The sequence below is a fragment of the Toxotes jaculatrix genome, chromosome 11 (assembly GCF_017976425.1).
Source record: "Toxotes jaculatrix isolate fToxJac2 chromosome 11, fToxJac2.pri, whole genome shotgun sequence".
In the NCBI taxonomy this organism is placed as follows: Eukaryota; Metazoa; Chordata; class Actinopteri; family Toxotidae; genus Toxotes; species Toxotes jaculatrix.
The window spans coordinates 23,395,369-23,414,667 of record NC_054404.1 but is presented as its reverse complement, the minus strand read 5'-3'; the positions used below and the strand labels follow the sequence as shown (position 1 = coordinate 23,414,667).

At 42.5% G+C, this 19,299-nt stretch overlaps 2 protein-coding genes across 4 annotated transcripts in view; one reads left to right on the top strand and one right to left on the bottom strand.

Annotated features, from left to right (window-relative positions):
- Positions 1-19,299, bottom strand: part of vps8 (VPS8 subunit of CORVET complex) — a 60,248-nt gene that overhangs the window by 38,463 nt on the left and 2,486 nt on the right. For 2 of the 3 annotated variants that reach the window (XM_041049622.1, XM_041049621.1), the window contains exons 2-29: positions 17,798-17,866; positions 15,959-16,089; positions 15,208-15,304; positions 15,057-15,089; positions 14,500-14,554; positions 9,035-9,159; positions 8,528-8,614; positions 8,136-8,203; positions 7,589-7,742; positions 7,414-7,473; positions 6,891-6,998; positions 6,177-6,257; positions 5,643-5,813; positions 5,426-5,470; positions 5,192-5,266; positions 4,620-4,655; positions 4,381-4,471; positions 4,200-4,246; positions 4,017-4,106; positions 3,473-3,519; positions 3,020-3,242; positions 2,744-2,833; positions 2,449-2,500; positions 2,291-2,333; positions 1,926-1,998; positions 1,254-1,373; positions 240-311; positions 5-124 (exon numbers count right to left, since the gene is read on the bottom strand). In XM_041049622.1, the coding sequence (XP_040905556.1) occupies positions 5-124; positions 240-311; positions 1,254-1,373; positions 1,926-1,998; positions 2,291-2,333; positions 2,449-2,500; positions 2,744-2,833; positions 3,020-3,242; positions 3,473-3,519; positions 4,017-4,106; positions 4,200-4,246; positions 4,381-4,471; positions 4,620-4,655; positions 5,192-5,266; positions 5,426-5,470; positions 5,643-5,813; positions 6,177-6,257; positions 6,891-6,998; positions 7,414-7,473; positions 7,589-7,742; positions 8,136-8,203; positions 8,528-8,614; positions 9,035-9,159; positions 14,500-14,554; positions 15,057-15,089; positions 15,208-15,304; positions 15,959-16,089; positions 17,798-17,866 (2,463 nt within the window). The remainder of the gene's footprint in view (positions 1-4; positions 125-239; positions 312-1,253; positions 1,374-1,925; positions 1,999-2,290; positions 2,334-2,448; positions 2,501-2,743; positions 2,834-3,019; positions 3,243-3,472; positions 3,520-4,016; positions 4,107-4,199; positions 4,247-4,380; positions 4,472-4,619; positions 4,656-5,191; positions 5,267-5,425; positions 5,471-5,642; positions 5,814-6,176; positions 6,258-6,890; positions 6,999-7,413; positions 7,474-7,588; positions 7,743-8,135; positions 8,204-8,527; positions 8,615-9,034; positions 9,160-14,499; positions 14,555-15,056; positions 15,090-15,207; positions 15,305-15,958; positions 16,090-17,797; positions 17,867-19,299) is intronic. The other variant, XM_041049623.1, reaches the window with a different exon arrangement.
- On the top strand, positions 13,189-13,910 carry LOC121189481 (DELTA-stichotoxin-Hmg2b-like). Its single transcript, XM_041049635.1, has 2 exons — positions 13,189-13,256; positions 13,484-13,910. The coding sequence occupies exons 1-2, from the start codon at positions 13,189-13,191 to the stop codon at positions 13,908-13,910; spliced, it is 495 nt and encodes a 164-aa protein (XP_040905569.1).

Sequence of the window (19,299 nt, the reverse complement as noted above, 5' to 3'; positions counted from 1 at the left end):
TTACCTGATCAAAGAGCTTCCTGTTCACAAAGAGCGTGTTGTCTGGTTTGGCCAGCTGTCGAGCCAAAAAGGTGAAGAGCCCGCCCACCTGGGAGGGAGTAAAGTCCGGGTTGTCCACCATCACCTAGGTAACCATAAAGACAGGTTTAAAAAAAAAAAAACTTTAATGCCTTTGTTTTATACAGTGACCACATCAGTGTTCTTTGTGTTTAGTGTCAATTTGCAGGAGCGGATTTTACCTGAAGTAAGATGTCCACTATCCTCTGCTGGTACTCAAGGGCCTGCTTGTCATTCTTAAAGTCCTCAAATGTCTAGAACGAAGCAAGAACCAAATCTTTAATGACAGAAAAGTATGAAAGCAAATCTCACCTTTCAATGGTGACATGTTTATGTTTTTTTTTTAAGGAGAATGAAAACACAGCCTGAGAGTGACCAGGTGAAATCTACCAAAACAAGACTAATACTGCAGCCAGTCCCCTTTTAATTCAAACTGTTCTATATGTAGGAAAAAAAACAAGTTGGATGTCAGAAATAACTGGTTGTGAATCATACACACAGCCTTGGTAGACCCACCCTCTTTGAGGTTAAATTTGTGATTTTTTTTTAATTGCACCCTAGTTTTTAGCACAGCCTTAGAAGTAAGCATTTAAATGCACTCAGCTGTACCGTCCTCACACAGATTTCATGTCCTTCATGAACACATCATCGACACAACATACTGAAGTTATGTTTGTGTCCTCCTGATGAATCTAAGTTCAGTATCCTCTCTCTTTTAGCTGTTTTTGGTCTCAACCAACTCCTGAGGGAAACATCTGGCTCTTTAGCTGCTAAATGCTCCACTATGTTCATTAGCTGGTCAGTAACTGTGTCTGTGTGCTGTTTGCTGCTGAGCAGGTAGTGCACAGTGGCTGAAAACAGCTGCTGCAGCCAGAAATGATGCTATGAAAGCAGCGAGAGTGACATTAAAGCTGTGGTCCAGACAGATAAACACTGAGCTGAAACTGTCACACTGGTCTACATGTCCCATGTCTATAACAGCTGATGAAGCTATCTAATTATAGTCACATTCTTTTAAAGATTCGTATGGTTCGTATGTGCAAATCAAACTTGAAATAAATAAATTTGAGAGTGAGTAAATGGAACTGATTCAGATCAGTGGTCTACTGTTCAAGATGCAGTCATCCAGGTTCTCAGTACACTAAACACATATTTACCAGCATGACAAGGGTTAAAATAATATGCAGAGATCTCACCATGGCGAGAACATTGAGGAACTCCCGCGTGTCAAAGTGGAGGAGTGTACGAACAAACGGGAAAACCTCCTCCTCCTCTGAAGAGTCAGCTGAATGGAGACGGATCAGGAACTCAAACACCTGAGACACACACACACACATACGCAGACAGCCATTAGTGACGATGAGTGATGAGATACAACAATCAGTGAGTTACAACACTCATTTATTGTTGTAACTCACTGAGGAGAACATCAACAACCGCTGTGCTGCTTAGCAGTGAGGGGGGTCTGTGTGTAAAAACCTGTGCAGGCTTCATATTCTTCATACCTCTCTGTGTTGTCTGTCTTAGTGCTGCTGTCCCACTTCCCCACTGACCGCTGACACTTAACATAATGTACTCCCTAACTCTTTACCATCACAGCGTAATGCCTAACCCTAACCCTCATCCTAACCTAACCAAAACCTAAACCCAATTCTAACCCTGACCATAAAACCAAGTCTCCACCTGTGGGGATCTCAACTTTTGTTCCCGCAGTGACAAGAGTCCCCATGGGGATAGTGTGCACTCAGGATTAAGTTCCCACCAGGTTATAAAAACAAGTTTCTCTCTCTCTCTCTCTCTCTCTCTCTCTCTCTCACACACACACACCCTCTAGCCTGGCATTCGTCAAATATAAAAAATTCATTTACCTGGTGCTTGACTTGAACCACAAGGTCTTCTGGGATGTCTCCCAGTGGATATGCTCTTCCTGCAAGACAGCAGCTACATACACAACATATATACACACACACACACACACACATATACAAACATACAGACAACATGTTAATATTGTATTAACAGTGCTGAGGATACTGTATACATTCTACAAGTAGCAGTTTTCTAATAACCAGTAGATTTCACTTTCAGCTCACGTCTGCTGAGTTGAGAATTTTGTGCAGTGCAAGACATGTAGACAGACTGTCAGCATAATGTCCAAAGCTTCCAACCATTCAAACCAGACATTCGGCCATGGACTGAATAATAAATTATAAATAAATCTGTGAGAACTCACCTTATGTACACCAGAAGTTTGTTTCCCATCACCACTTCCTCATCTGTCCAAGAAGAAGAGCCCAGATAAAGACATGCATGTGTTTTACAAATAAGTAACTGGTGCTTTGGAGTGGAGGTGGGGGGGGGGGGGGGGGCAGGGGTGGTCTCCAGTCTTACCTGTTAGGCTCCTCCCCTCCCTGAGCGGTGGTCCAATCACTGCAAAGAGTTTCTGAAACATAAACACAGAGGGGTATGTAATGCTCTGCACACAGAGCGCGGTGATGAGGATCTGAGGTACAGTTACTGTTAAAAAGCATTTATCAATTGACAAAACCTTGTGAAACTGACTGTGTTTACACACTGACACTGAAGTCAAACTGAAATTAAAGTCGTCCTATTAATTAATAGAAAAATTTAGCACCAGCTCTGATATGATGAAAGTGATGAAACAACCTTTTGGTGGAGGACTCACCTCCATCGGTGTGATGTAGTCGTTCATGCCGCTGTTGAAAACGTAGATCATTGCATCGTAGAGCTGATTCTCCCAACACACATGTACCACCTTCAAACACACACACACATACACAAACAAACGAATGAACACACACAGAGGACCTATGGTGAAAATGATATCAGTGTAGAGACCAGTTTCATCAGATTGCTGTGGGTCACTGTGGACGCCATTATTTACTTACCATACACTCCTTACTGTACACACACACACACACACACACACACACATACACACCTGCTGTATGTCCAGGCTGGTGACATCCAGATGGACTATGCACCTCTCCAGGCTGTCCATCATACCGTTGCCATGGTAATGAGCCAGTAGGTCCCTCATGATGGGTGTGGTGAGGTGACCGAGGCGGTCTGCGACGATGTACGACTCCAGCGACTCCAAGAAAACACCCTTAGCAACTGTGTTCTCCACCAGCCGAGTATACAGCTGGTTGAACAGCAGGTCTCTGTACACGCACGCACACACAGACACACACAAAAAGCACAAGCACAAGACACCTTTTTCCTAACGTGGTTCTGGAAAACATAAACCCCATCTGTCTTCTTTTTTCTTTTTTTTTCTTTTTTTTTCTTTTTTTAAAAGGTGGAGCACCCAGCTGAACTTCCCCTTATATGAACGAAATGTGGAATTAGCTGTGAGGCGGACAAACCATTGCATGCAAATGTATGTACTTACGCTCTCTGAAGGAGCAGACAGTAATCCACCAGGACTGGAACCACATCCTGAATAGACAGAGAGAGAGAGCGAGAGAGAGAGAGGAGAGAGCGAGAGAGAGAGACCTGTCAGATGAACCCAAGTACCCCTCCATCAGGGGTAAGTACATTTCAGTACAGATTTTAGGTGGGAATACTAATTGAAGTAATACAGCTAGTTATTATTTCACATTACCACTTAAGATTATATATGAAAGTCATGTGATGATATACACACCCATATGCTGAAGTAGATTATATTATATTACATTACATTATCTGCAGTAATTATATCAGGAGTTTCTACAGGGGTGGACAAAATATGAGAAACTACTTAACCTGCTGTCATTAAACAAATGAGACACGACTGGTTTTGTTTGTTTCCATTTGTCAGCCATGATGATTCAATGTTTGCCATATACTATATCTACACTGAATTAGCTCGGCCGCTAGTATTCTGTCACTGTGCTGACTCTGTGGCAGACTGGACTCTGTGAGGTGTGTTCTTTAAAGGTGTGTTAGCTTACGTGGAAATGTTGCTCCATCACCTGGATCTTTCCTTGTTCTGGACACTTCTTCAAAGCGTAGTCTGCAAACTGGCAAAGGATCTCTACCATCTGCACACAGAGCGCGGCACGAGTGAGCTCGAGAGTCTCAGACTACACTGTGCGGGGTGTACAGATTTAATACAGCAGGATTTCTCTTCTTACCTTGTCACCGACCACTCCCTTCCTTTTTACTGGATCTCCAAAGAGGCCTGAAATAAACACATATGATTCTCACCTCATCCATCTATCAACAAAAACTCTATCTCTGATCACAATTATCGTCATAAACAAATCACATTACCACATTACTTGATCAAAGCTGTGTGTTGTGTCCTATACCCACCAACCACAGCTTTAGCAGTTCCCTCATGGAAGGACCAGGCCAAAGAGAGAGCCTCAACAAAATGCTCCTGCTTCAGCAGGCAGTCTATACGCTGGACACACAGACAGACACAGAGACAAGGAAGGTGTTGGTTTACTGATCCTGAGCCTTGGATCATTCACTTCTTGCAAACCATTCTTCACAATTGGTGATTTGTGTGGCGCTACAGTTGTAGTTAAGTATAACAGTTTCATACATACCTCTCTCCAGTTCCTCAGAGTCATAATGTGAGCCGACTGCAAGACAAGAGAATCCTCTTCATTTCAGGATAAACTTGAAAATCGTTCTCAGTGTCTAAAAATCTCTCCATGGTCTGACTCCTACATATATCTCAGAACTTCTCACCCTGTACGGTAACACCAGACCCCCTCAAACTTGTTTAAACTAAGTTTAAACTTGTTTAAACTTAAATCTCCACCCTCCTCTGTGATTTAAGCTTCAAATCAACACCCAGAAATCTCTATGAAGGGGCGCCCTGGCTCACTATTTTAAAGGCCTCCTTCTTTTTTTGCAGTTTTTATTCATTGATTTTCTCTTTTCTTTTCCCTTCTTTTCACTGTACTAATGACTATAATTACTTGTTTTGTTGTTGTTTGATCATTCGGTTGATCTTTTCTGACGATGTACATTACAGTGTGAACGTACATATCATACATGAACAGCATTCATCAACATGTCCTCTTGGTCAATGTGCAGGAAGCGACAGGAACAACGACTCACAGCTGTCGTGTGCACACGGGCAACAAATGGAAAATAGAATGCAGCACGGTACCTTGGTGCCTAAATAGACAATCTGTCCCCCGTAGCTCGAGACGGACTGGTAGCAGGCCTTTTCTCCGACTAAAGCCTGAAACACAGACACGCTGTTTAACTTGCTGTGGAGAAATGCAAAAATGATAAGTTCAGTATCTGATAAAGAGAGAAATGGACGGCTTCTGGCAGTCGAGCCAGCTGGTGAAGGGATAGGAAGCGTGAGGAAAGAAGAAAGTGAAGGAATCAAAATCACCTTTATTTCATAGTTCAGTTCCTCTGGTGTCATATCTCTTTGAACCTTTTGGTTGAAAAGAGGCTTTAATAAACTGTTACCTCTTACCTTTCAAATCCAATATCACTATCACTTTATTTGAAGAATGACACAGAACATTTATCATTAAAGTGACCCCTCAACAAACATGGAGTCTGACCTCTGATCCTGTCCACCCCCCCATCAGCTAATCCCTCACCAGAGCCTGGGAGACATTCCCTCCAGTGGCCAGCGATTTGAAATGTCGGCTGTTATAGACCAGCTGCACCTGCTCCAAGTCCAAAGTCTCCAAAACCTCCTGGCTGGGCCTGTCCACGACGTGCAGCTTTTCATGGCTGTCTACCAGGACCAGCGTCCGGCTGTTAATCCACTGCAGAGACACAGACACAGGAGGAGAACAAGTCATGGACTGCAACGCCACAAAAAATGTCATGGTGGAGTCACAAACACAGACACAAAGACACAAAATGTGTGCCAATAATGAAGGCGACCAGCAATTCAACACTTTGTACAAGTATGAACAGGATGACAACCAAAATCCTGCCTCATCATCCAACCAGCTAAACAGCCAGGACTGTTCAGGTGCTGTTCAGGTGCTGGATGTTTACCTTGATCTTCTCTTCAGAGGCCCAGTTTCAGATCTACCCAAAAAAAACCTAAGTGCCAAACACTGAAAGACTGAATGTGACTGAAAGTGGGTAAGCGGCCCACTGACTTGAGGCTTGGTACTTACACTCAGGCTGATGATGTCACAGCTGAGGTGGAGTTGTCTCTGTTTGATGACATGGATGGTCCCTGTCTCCTCCTTCTTAACCTGAACAAACAGTAAAAGCAGGAGAGAACAATCAGCAACAGCACAAACATCTGTGTCCACTGATCATTACTCTCAGAATACACTGCTGTAGTTTCAGCATCTGAGAAATATTACATTAAAGCCCATTCAGTTCTAATGTGCATATGTATTAGGGAAACGGTCACCAATAACTAAGTGGACAGAGATACTGCAGTACATTTCTGAATGTCTGCAACAGGCACAGAGGTTAGAATGAGGTAAATGGCAATACTTTACTGTGTATTATTTGTCTTTCATTTGGGTCTTTATGTCAGTTTTAGCTATATTTTTGTGTATTACACCGTTCTATGTACTAACTGTGATACAACAAATGATATAATATTCTATGGAGAGGCTGGAATCCGAACCAAAACCAAACTCCAGATCTAAATTACACCTACAGACTGGTCAGTAAGTGCACACTGATACTCATACCTGACAGAAATTAGTCATAATAATATGTATCCCTATAACCCATAATAAGAGAATAGCCATACACAATGCAAATTGCATTATATTATCTGAAAACAAGATCCAAGTTCAGAAAGTAGCATGTATGCTACTGTATGTATGTAAAACTTCAGTAATTAAGCTTAAGTTAAGAGGAGCAGATACCAGGAGGAAGTGGACGGTGTCCCCTTTGCAGAAAGCCAGGATTGGGTTGACTGTCTTCTGAACAGGAACAAACTGCCAGGCCAGCTGAGGGACACTGGATGGATCAGACTGGTGGAAGAGTGAAAAATGTGTTTTTAAAGTCAAACGCAGAAGAAGAGACTATTGCTGTGGTTAAACTTGCAGTCCCCAGAGTTCACAGGGCTCTGCAGTGCTAGAAAGTGATCATGTTGATGCCATACATGCCACATATAACATGTTCTGCCATATTATGTGACGGCCATCTGATCCCATGATGCCTGCAGCAGGATGTGGTGTTTGTAGTCATGTTAGTCGCATTAATGGAAGCCTGTAGGGATTGTAGATCTATTAATGGAATTAATAGATCTACAATCCCTACTGAGTGTGACGAACACATATTCAACCCTTTCACTGTTTTGATGCATCTGAGCCAACTTGCATTCGTTAATGCAAGCTGAGTCAGATGCCTACCTGTTACTCTGGAAACACAGAGTAAAATACAGACCTTGCTGTAGGGAAAAGTCATCCAGACTTTCAGGGAGGGCTTCAGTCCAATGACCAGAATCTGGTGAAAGAAACCCAAAAGGTAAAACCATCACAAGCTATACACATATGAGAAGAATGGTAAGAAAAGGACAGAGCATGCACTACTATGAACGGAGCTGCGTGTGTTTGTGTACTTTAGTGAGCGAGGCCATAGCCAGCAGAGAGTAGTGTGTGATGGGATGGTCTCTGAAGTCCGGAGGAGCACGCAGCGGTTCAATACAGCAGACCTCCCCTTTGGAGCCACTGAAGAGACATCGAGAGTCGCAGGACCGCATTCCCATCACCCTCCTGGAAACAAACAAACAAAACCCTTACAGTTCAGGACCAGTGAACTAAAACTGACATCATGGCAATAATGTAAGACATAACTGAAATCAAACAATTTATCAGAATAAGAATGAGAACAGATGTCAATACAGTCTTTAAAGTGGTCAGCATGAGGCTGCAGAGGTTAGCTCAGTGACTGGAGCGTGTTTCAAGATTTATAACATTTCAAAGTACTGTTCTCCAAACAGAAAAAACATTTTTAACCCAACCACGTGGAACAGCCTTGAAGGCTCTCATGAACAGTTGTTACCAACTGTCTAAGAGGTGGTGGAACAAGACTGTGAATGATGTTCTGGGAGAAAATAAAAAAGGTAAGTCATTTTATTTACTCTTAATTTACTGCAAGTCACGTACCTGAAGGCCAGCTCGAAAACTGATCCTCCACTGTCATTGCACACTGCAAGGGTTGGGTCGTCCGTGAACTGGAGACACAAACACAGGGAGAGAATAACAAGGGACAGAAATCATATGGACATTATCAGTCCATTATCACCGAGAGCACTTCCTGTATCAGTAAATTTGTCTTATGGTTTTATTGTTTGGTCTTAAATGGTCTAATATGGAGAAAGAGACTGTGGCCACTACAATACACAACTTCACTCCCCTTATAGACAGCTGTCTTTTTAATGGTTGTGTGGACACATTTTGTTTCAAAAACATCACTGTGAGGACATGTTAGCTGGTCCACAGACCACTTTAAAGGGCTCTTTGTATTTGTGTGTGTGTGTGTGTGTGTGGGTGTGTACCTTCACGTGCAGTATAGCTGTCCCTGGAGGGTGGGCATCAGTGATAGTTCTCAGAAGTTTCCCATTGGCTAGATCCCACATCGTAATCTAGACAGACAGACAGACAAAGGTTGTTCAGTATTTAAAGCAAAAGTTAACACAATAATGAGAACATTAATACACAATCTATAAGTTTCATATGAACACACCATGAGAGCTCCTCCTATATCCCTAATAATGTACAGTTACAGCTTCACATGTGTGCAGCGAATATGTACACACACATTAAAAAAGGCAAAGTTATATACTAATACATACATAAAAGTGTTCGTGGGAAGCTGGAACTGCTGTTTGCTAGTTGAGTTAGCAGAGCTTTCCACCGCTACACTCAGCTCTTTCACCTACACTGCTGGACTGAGCGCTAGACCTTTTCAAATACAGTCCAGGAACTAACACGCCTTCTCAACCCAAAATGATGGCCTGTGATTGTATGTATGTGAGTGTGTCTGAGTGTAGTGCACACAGTACCTGTCCTTTGGCGAAGCCGCAGAGAAGCCGTGAGCAATCGTGGTTGATGCTGAGGGCGGAGACGGCTCCAAACTCGGCCCCGGTGGTCTTGGTACCCAGACAGAGCCGCAGGGCCTGGTTGGTATCTGGAGACGAGGATGAAGAGGACATGAGAACTGCTCAGGTTCTGAAAGTCCAGGTTCTTGAAAAGGTGTGGACATTAAAATGAATTAAAGAGGGAAAAGAGAGAAAAACTCAAGGTTTTCCCAGTTCTCAAGTTTTAAGAATGGGGAAAAGAAACAGAATCAAACAGCAACACATACAACAACTTCAACACCAAGAACACAACACACCTTAACCAAATGAAGAGTTGGAAAAGCAATAAAAACTCAAAATGGCAAATGATCAAATCAAATAACAAAGCATGCACCGAAGCGGCTCGGTCAAAACAACACGGACATGAGCGATGGCGTCTCAGAGCCAAGTCAGGCTGAACAGAAAATGAACATTAAGCACGAGTGACCCATCGGACAGGCACGTTCATACCTTTTCCTGCCCAGGCGTCATTATGTCAGCAGTATAAAGAGACATGGGTCAGCCTCAACCCCAAACCCCAAACATCATCACAGGGAGAACTTAAGACTCAGTCAGTTTACATTTCTTTTTCTTTCCTTTACATTTCTTACATTTTTCTTTTTCCACCATGAACATTTTAAATCTACAGTTCTCTTTTAAAATGATGAAAACTTTGAGTCTGGACTGAAAACTCCCACAATGTTTATGGACAATTTCCGAATCTCACTGAAACTGAGCTATTTACTAGTTCATATATTTAGGAAAAACACTTGAAGAGTTCTGGCAATTCATTCAAACCATAACCAAACTATAAATCAAACAGTGATGCTAAAAGACAATTCATTTCCTGTAAATAAAATAAGGACAAAGACAAAGAGAAGGAGAAGAAAAGAAATCCAGTAACTTCCCCTATTTTAGGGAAAACTTAGCAGCTCCTGATTTTCCAGCTTGTTCTTTTTGGATTTAACAGGCTACTGAAGTTTATTCTTCTTGTTTCAAGTCTAACGGTTTTTTATTGACTTGGCAGCTTCTTGCTGTTAAATCTTTCTGATTGTCTGAATGTGTGTGTGTGTGTGTGTGTGTGTGTGGTTTCACATTAGTATACAGAAACAGTTCAGTGTGACAGAGTCATTTGCCCCAGTAGCCGGCTCACACTCCTCCTCCTCTTCCTCAGTCTGGATGTACAGTGTGCAGCAGCTGCTGGTTCAGAGCTCTGACACATTCTCTGATCTGATCCAAGCAACGATACTGCGACTGTAAATTCTCCTGATACGACTGATACGGCTGCTGATAGAACCTCTTTTACAGAGATTAATGCTTTTATTGTTACTACTGATGATAAACAGTGTCATTATCGTGGCTACAACTTTCCTACATGGACTGATACCACAAATCCCCATAAATACCAGTGACATGATTTGTGTTGGAGTCATTGCGGCTGCTCCTTTTGCCACTTAGACTGCACCATTAATCCTCCTGTTACTACCATTATTCTTCCACTATGACTGCTCCTGCCACCACCTACTAAATACATTTCACTTCTATCTGTCCTTAATGTACTGATTTAAAATATTTTTTCCAAATCACTTACTACTTGTCTTCCTGAGTAACTAAAACATGTACACTGAATTCAGCACTCTGACATATGGCCACATAAGACCACAAGGATCCAATCAGCCTTATCATTTTCACATACACTGATGTTTGTGCTTCTGCTCAGAGCAGGTTAAGTATTGTCTGTGCCTGTGTAATCACTCATTCACTAAGGAATGGCTGATGATGATGTTGTGGTTGGTTTGATGGGAGCCATCTTCCTGCAGTAGCCTCATTTCATGGTCAATGAATTGATTGCACTGATTGCTTCTCCTCAGACTCTCCTTTGTACTATTACCCCTGTCACCATGGCAGACTGGTAAGTCCTTACCCTCCTGACATCCCACCCTGTACAAATAATGGATATGCATTTTAAAAGGTTCAATCACACACACACAGAAAAAATTTCCAAACAAAAGCGTGGGCCGACGCAATCGGTCTAATCCAATCCCGTCGTGGTGATAAGGCGGTGGCGAGGTCCGGGAACAGAGGTGAGCGGGCAGCTGATACAGGAGGAGATAAGGAGGGAGTCAACTGGTGCCTAAAGGTCCTGATTAACTGAGTCAATAAAAACCCAGCCGTGTGGGATCTGACTTCACCACTGCATCCTGCCTGAAACCTGGACCGACAATCCGCCAGCTCAAACTGCCTCTGGCCTTTTTAACAGAACCACACAAAGGTAAGTAGGTTCAGGCTCATCTTTAACTCCTATTGTTTCATGTTTTACAGGTTTTGTTTCATGACTACTGTCACGCACTTTTTCTAAACCACTTCTCATCGGTCTATTGCTGTTTTAAGGTTTATTAGTTGTAGTTGTGTGTGTTAGTAATTAATTTAGTGGATCAGCATTAGCCAGGTCTGCACATCAACAACTGTCAATAATATTAACAAACGATTCTAATTACCTTTTATAATATAAACAAAATAAGATCGTTCCAAACAAGAACATTAAACTATGAACTACTGATTACAACAATGAAGCTACTCTTAACTTAAAAAAAAAATGTATAGTCAGTCTGTTTAGGTACATCTGCATTGCTGTGTTAAAAGTGTAAGTGCATAAATATATGTTTTAAGAAGTTAGCTTCAGCTCCAGGGGAACTAATTATACATTTCCTCATGAGAGCAAGTAGATGGGGATGTAATGTGGCTTCAGCTGAGTAATGGAAATAAAAAAAGTATATTTTCAACAAAAGTTTTGCTATAAAAAAAGGAAAAAAAGTTACTCTAATGCTGAAGTGGCCCTCCCACAAGGTGACAGCACCAGCAGGGGCCCTAAGCCTTGTGAACAGAGCTGGGGACATTTAGCCAATCTTTTACGTGTTTCTAACTATAACTGATTTAGATTTAGATATTTAACATCATCGTGCAGAGCTTGTAACTGACCTCCATTCATTTTTTGACTCAAATAAAATCAAGATCAGACCTGATGAGCTTTTAAAGCTCTTTAATAGCTGCAGAGCCACAGTGGCTCCAGACGTCGACCTACTTTCTTCAACAGGCTGTTGCTATCATTTACTTTCCTATCACCTTCTGACTTGGCTGAGTTCCTGGGGCTGTACGGTGCTGCTAGCTCCAGGCTGCAGCACTGTTAGCACCGCATGAAGGTGTGCCACCAGGAAGACGACTCAAGCTCAGAGCCACGCATTAATGTGACTGCTTTAAAGATTTTCTCCAATTTTGTCTCCTCTTTATTCTTCAGTGAAATTATGTACAAACTTTAAGTTTTTATTTCCAATTTCAATCAACCCTACTTCAGTGGCAGGGCCCTGGTGTGGTATATGGCAGCTTACTACTATGGTTTACAGGAACGCCTAAGTGGAACACCGCCATCATTGCTTGGTACTAGCTCCATCTGTGCTTTTCCAACCTTCAGTGCATTTACATACGCTAAAGTAACCAGTGTATAGTCAGCTTATTCTAGTGAGCGGATTTCTTAAAAGTCATGTAAAAGGAGAAAACCCAGTTTCTGTAAATAGGCTGAGGGATTAATCAAACCTGGTTTTCTCAGGTGGATAACCTGTCTAATCTGGTTTCTATGAGTAACCCAGTTACTGAAGAGCATGTAAACAGGGGTAAACCTGAGCTAACCTGAGGTCAGCTAGTTCTTACAAGTGGTTCCATGGGTTAATAACAGAGCCTTCCTTCTACCTGACCGTGCTAAAAAAAACAGCAAATGAGAGTAGCGGAGTGCGACACAATTCATTGTACGCATGGAATGAGTAGTGGTGGTTTTAATTACTAGTGGTTTAAAGCACACTGTTTACAACTTACATCTTTTATTTCTCTTTATTCCTAAAGCGATGTATTTTCTATCCAAAGCCATCAGCCTACGGAAAAGCTCTCAAAACTTTAGCAGCGGTCACCAAATCACAAACTAACTGGCTAAACTCAGTTTAGTCAGGAAAGACCTGGACCACTGTCCCTCTGCTTCAGAGATACTGAACTAACGGAAACGGTTCTGTCTTGTCTCTTGTTCACAGCCAGCCGCTCTACTCCTCATCACAATGCCTCATCGCAACTGCTCTGTCGAGATTAACAACAACTCTGGCAGCTACACTCTGGCCAACCCAAGGTTAGCTTTTCTTTTTGTACCTGTCTTTTTTTCTCGGGATAGTGAGGGGACACTTTAAACCCAACAAACATCTTTAACATGCTTAATGTCTGTGACATGTTATCACACTGCATATGGCTGGGCTGTCCACATACTTTAGGCCATGTAGTGTATCATAACAGGCATGTGACACGGCTGCAGTATGGTTATCGTTCTGTCAGACTGATACGCCGTGTCTCTGTGTTCAGGGTGTTCACTGAGAGCGGCTGCTGTGAGGTCCCTCTGCCACCCATGGTGGGGCCCTGCTCCTTCGCCAGCGGGCTGTTCAACAAGACCACCGGCGCTGCGACCGGAGCCGTTGGCGTCTTCACCTACGACCTTTTCAACGCCGACCTGAACGACTACAGTCACGTCATGGCCATCATGTACTCCGTGCCCTACGACCGAAACCTCTACTCCAACTGGTTCGCTGTGGGGATCTTCGACAGAGGAAACGACTGCGACTATAACCTGTACGACATCATGTACAACGGAAGTGAAAACAACTTTGTGAGAGCGAAAGCTGACGGCTCCTGCATTTCTTTTGAGGGCGATTACGTCATCATCAGCGCCTCCATGTCAGACTCCGGCGAAGCGGTCCTGAGGGTGGATATCAGTGATACTGGCATGTATTGAGTCAGAAGCAGGGAAGGTTTAAGTGTTGTTATGTAAACCATATGAGATGATCACACTAAGTTTAATAAAATATTTTAAAAAGCTTCATCAACTCAAAGTTGGTGACCAGCTGGTTATGTCAGGTGTGATTTTAAAAAGCTGACGCCTTGCAAATAAAAAACAAGACTGTTGTGTGTCCGTCAGATTGTGTCGTCTTTGTATTTGTCCACGTACAGATAAAATTCTTTAATCATGCTCTGGTTAAAGCCTGGTTATTCATATTTCACCATGATTCTAACTGTGACCCCCCCCTCCACATCCTGGTTAGTCTGATGTCCCCCACTGCATTTTGTCATCCAACACACACTTAGCCTACAAAAAGCCTACATTATAAACAATGAAGAGGTTTAGATTAGCTGTATTTCTGCTGCCCCCACAGCTTTCTATAGAGAGATGTTTGTATAGGGTCCTGCAGGGCCTGACAGAGGACGTCAGCATGGATCTACTTAATGAGCTTCAGATTCACTGTTTGAGTTTTTTTTTTATTTGCATTGTAAAAACTTTCCATCATTGTGCGCATGTAAAGAGGGGTAATCGAGTTTAGACTCACCAAAGACCAGAGCCAGACCGTGAGACGTTCCCACAGCAATCACACCCGACACTGTCTGAACACCAAACACACACACAGTTTAGTTTCAAGTGATTAGAGGAAGTTAGGACAAATCACAGGAAAGCAAGACACGGACAAAATGAGACAAAACAGCAGAAAACAGTATCTTTCTTCCTCTCTGCCTCCGCTTGAAGCAGCTGCTCTTAAGTCTTTTTCGGTGGCTGTGTCCTCACTGTGTGAAGGTTCATACACTGTAACAGCTGAGAGGAGAGCTCTGTGTAAATGCTCTGCAGGACTGTCTGCTCACAGCAATTTCAATAATAATAGCCAAATGCGGGACACCCAGGTCCATACCTGTAATGTCTCCTGGACAGACTTCCTGTCTGTCTAAGTCTGACTTATTTCCCATGTCTCCTGTTTACAGCCACATTTAAAGTTATGAAACTCCTAAAATGCATCATGAGTGACATTACTCATTTTGGTGCCACCAAATTCTTTTAATCTGATATCATCTCTCTGTGTTCAGCTGATTCATAGTTGAATAAAGGAATACTCACTATAGCAGTTGGCAGTCCAGCATCCACTTTGTCCTGGGTAAAAGATAAAAATTATTTTATTCTGCTTGAATACAAGGGCATTAGTCATACTGAGACACAATTCTGAATGTGTGTGTCTGAGTGTGTGTGTGTGTGTGTGTCTGAGTCTTACAGCAGCAGAGACGATCTGTGCAGAGATGCCCTTCAGCAGGCTGTGTCGAAGAACCGACCCATGAACCGTCGCATTCACCTCCACGGTCCTCCTCTTCCTTCACACGTGTCCACGTCCACGCAGAGACACCACACATAAACACGCTCAATTTTATTAACTTGCACATGCAAAGACAACGAGGTTGGCATCACAAATAAGTTATAGTGTTTGTTTGGCAGGTGGTCAGTTCTCCACAGGACTGTTTCAGGGTCAGGCTTCGTGCTGGCTGATGCTTCGGCTGCTTTATTTACTGCAGCAGCAGCAGCAGCGTGTGTGGTGCCTTTGATTTACAGCCCAGAAACTACCCACCCAGCTTTGCACTGCATTTATAGCATATATCTCAACAAGACATATTATTGACTGAAACCTATTTTCATATACAGATACGGTGTGTACTGCTTTCTTTAGGTCAATTTGAAATTTAAACAGTATTCGATTTATGCAACCTTTTCAAATTTAATGTAGTCACTTTATTTAGAATTGCTTTTTGATTTGTTGTCATACAGACTAAGTAAGATATTGAATACATTTTGGTTGCATAGCACCTTTCAAGAGCAGATTCACAATTTAAAAAACGTAAGGCAACATGAATAAAAGCCTAATTTAAAACTTAAACATAATGTGTAACTGAATAACACCTGCAAAGCAGTGAGAGGAGATTTCTTTTAATTAACTTACTATCTACTATGTGTGTGTGTGAGTGTGTTCATACCGTTTGAGGTGTGCTGGGTCTCCACTGTCAGAGCTGGCCAAAGAGGACGTGTCACAGGAGTGAGCATCCATGTTGTCTGTGCTTAGTACGCAGGTGTCCTCCAACACAAACGGTTCCTCCTCATCATCCAGCTACAGACACGCAGGAGAGCAAAACAAACACACCTCAGCTACAGGGATTTTATCACTTTACTGAATATGGCAGTGAGGCGGGGGAGGGGCCGACGAGGCAGGTCCTGGGTTCATGTGATGCTCGTGATGATTCTACCTGACTGACTAAGTCGGATAGAATTGACCTGACTTGAGTTAACATGAGCAAGGAAACAAATCACTGTCTTACAAGATTCCTTAATTACATCCATAATACTAATCAGAGGTCACCAACCACCCGTCGATTATAATCCACCTGTCCATCTCTGAGGTTCCAAGTTCATCTCAAAGCATTTCACAGAAATCAAACCCAATCAGCAAAGCACCAATCAGAAGGCTCTCCTGCATCCATCCACAGCAGGGCTGTGCTAAGTTCCTGTTAATTCAAACCGATCACTTTCTGCTGTAGCAAGAGCAGCAGAACGTGTAGGAATTCTGGCCTTCAGGTCCATTGCCAGCCTTCCTCCTGGATCTTCTGACCAGGAGATTGTGCGTCTGCTACACACAGGGCTTTGCTTCAAAAAAAGGAGAGAGCCCAAAAACATGTCACGTACAGATGTGGAGTGACAGTCGCTGCTTTTGTCCTGTGGTGTACACGAGTAGACAGTATCATCTCCTTAATGTGTTACAGCCCTGGTTTTAAGAACATGTCTCCGTGGTACTGACAGAGTCAGTGTACATTACACTGGTTTGCATTAACAGCAAATTAAAACAGGAGCACAACAGAAAAACAGCACTCAAACACGATTTCTAATCGATGGCTGCAAAATGGAGGTGTTGGAGTGTATCCTGAGGTGAGTGTGTTCTTTAGCTTCACTTAGCTTAACAATGGTGATTCGGTATACGAGAGAGAAACAGTTGTATGTAAAGGTTTGAACACCCCGGGGCAAATAACACATTCTGATGGTTTTTGGAGTGAAAAGACAGAGTGAATCCAACCCCTGCAGCGAAAAAAAACAAAAAAAACAAGCCTTTCTTCAACTGTTAGAGCTCAATTTCATCAACTTAAAAGATAGAACAAAAAAAAAAAAAAGAAACAGTAGCTGTGGCATGTGCAGAGATCACAGATCGCAAACACTTTCTGTAGCAGCTAAGAGTCTTTCTGATCTGACATATTTTTAAGTTGTCTAAACACACACACACAGTCACACACAGCAGCAGCTTTAAAATCTACACACAGATTTTCAGTGATGGTCAGGTCGGGGGACTGTGAGGGGCTGTTCTGTTGGCTGAAGTCTTTCACGGTGGTTTTTGAGGTCTGCTTTGGATCCTTGTCCTGACTGACTGCAGGACATTTGCATCCAGATTTTGCTGATATTTATACTGGAGTCCATTCTTCCCTGACTCCATGCTGTCTTTCCAATTTTAACTTCATGTGTCCACAGCACTCATTTCCAAAACCACTCTGTCTTATCCAGATGTTGCTTTGCAGACTCCAGACCTTGACTTTTGCGATGAAGTTTCCTTCTGATGACTCTTCCTTCCAGCTGAACCTTCCTTTGCATGACATCCTCATTCAGCTGCTTAGAGAAGCCATGTTGGTCAAATGTCCACTGACAAGTCCTAAAGACTATTCACTTCAAAAATCAACCAAATATGGAATTTGCCCGGGGGTACCCAAACTTTTCCATACAACTGTATGCACAGTGAAAAACGCAGAAAAGAAGTGAAGCGGCAACATGTACTTGACCTCATTGAGGATGCTCTCCAGTGTGGGAGGTGTGTCCACTTGGGGAATGTCAAACTCCTTATCATCGATCTGAGAACAGAAGTGGGACGAAAACAGAAGGTTAGAAAGCAGCATCTGTTTCCCTGCGTTTCCTGTTCAGTGTGGAAATGTTTTCTATCTGTTTGCTGCACTTCTCTGGTTATTTACAAAGACTTGTGCCACAATCTGATCCCTTCAGGGACCCTCACTAACTCTTAGGATGTGTGTTGTTGTGTTTCTGGGTGCTGGCATGAGAATGGCTACTGAAACAGAAACAAACTGTTTAGATTTAATGACTTAATGATAAGCTTTGCAACACAAAGATGAACAAACCTACTATGAATACTACACTTAATAAAACTTCAGCCAGCTCGGTCCGTGGTCTGCTTCTTTTCTAAAGCTCTGTGCCAGTACAGCGTTTTGGATAACTGCGTCTTTCCGCGTTATTACCACTGCAGAGAAGAGACTGTTCAACCCCTCCACAAAAACCAAGAGGGTCGTTTTACAAGAGACAGCAAAGAGTTTACACCTCTTCTTTCTTTTAGTTCTATCAACCCAGACTGGCTTTTGATGATCCTCAGATATGGAGCTAGATTCACATAAAACACTGTCACAGCCGTGACTAATAACATGGAGGACGACAACAGGATATCGTCAGTGTGCGAGGTGATTTTATGCACCATGTTCCCCTCAGTTACTCCCCTCATACCATCAGCATGTACCATCATAACCTCAGCTACTGACTCTAATGATAAGGAGTGGGATAGTATATGATTGATGATACTGTATGTTTTAGGGCTGTCACTTATGTATTAAAAATTCTAAATTTTCATTCAAACTCAACACATTTTCAAACTATAATTACCATGAGCAACTCAGTCCTTGCAGTCTATACTCTGCACTAATGGTCTGAAGTAGTTTGCCTAAAGATCCAGCAGAGGGAGCTCTTCAGTTTGACCTATTGCTCACTACCAACTTCCACCATACTTAACCTCTAAGCTTGGGGCAGGGGTGCCACTCAGGGAATAACATGTTTCAGTTTCTGAAAACACGACAGCTCTAGCATATATTCAGTTCTTCTTAACACTTCCAAAAAACACATTATGGTGACTTTAGAGAAACAGATTTAAACCTCTGTGTTTAAAGCACCTTTCAGACATGCACCCCTTCACATTAATCTTTTTTTAACACACCAGTCTTAAGGCTGAATAAGCTGCCGAGCCTTTGTCAGACTGATGTAAGTGCTGCAGCAGCACAGGGTTAAACATGCAGAGAAAGAGAGAGAGACAAAAACATGCATCTTGTACCGACTACCAAGATCACTGATATCTAATCTCTTAATCATCACATCTTATGGGGAAAGTAAACAAAATCAGTTGAACAAACTGTGAAACTCTGTATCAGATCAGTCTATTAAAAACTAGTTTTTTCCTCACGATACAACCGGAGAAATAAGAAATTCCTCATTTATCCTTATGGAGCAG

What these genes read in the sequence shown, in the direction of transcription:
- LOC121189481 (XM_041049635.1), top strand. Translation starts at nt 13,189, where the DNA reads ATGCCTCATCGCAACTGCTCTGTCGAGATTAACAACAACTCTGGCAGC. An exon ending in TACACTCTGGCCAACCCAAG is followed by an intron (nt 13,257 to 13,483) that starts GTTAGCTTTTCT and finishes CTCTGTGTTCAG; the next exon opens with GGTGTTCACTGAGAGCGGCT.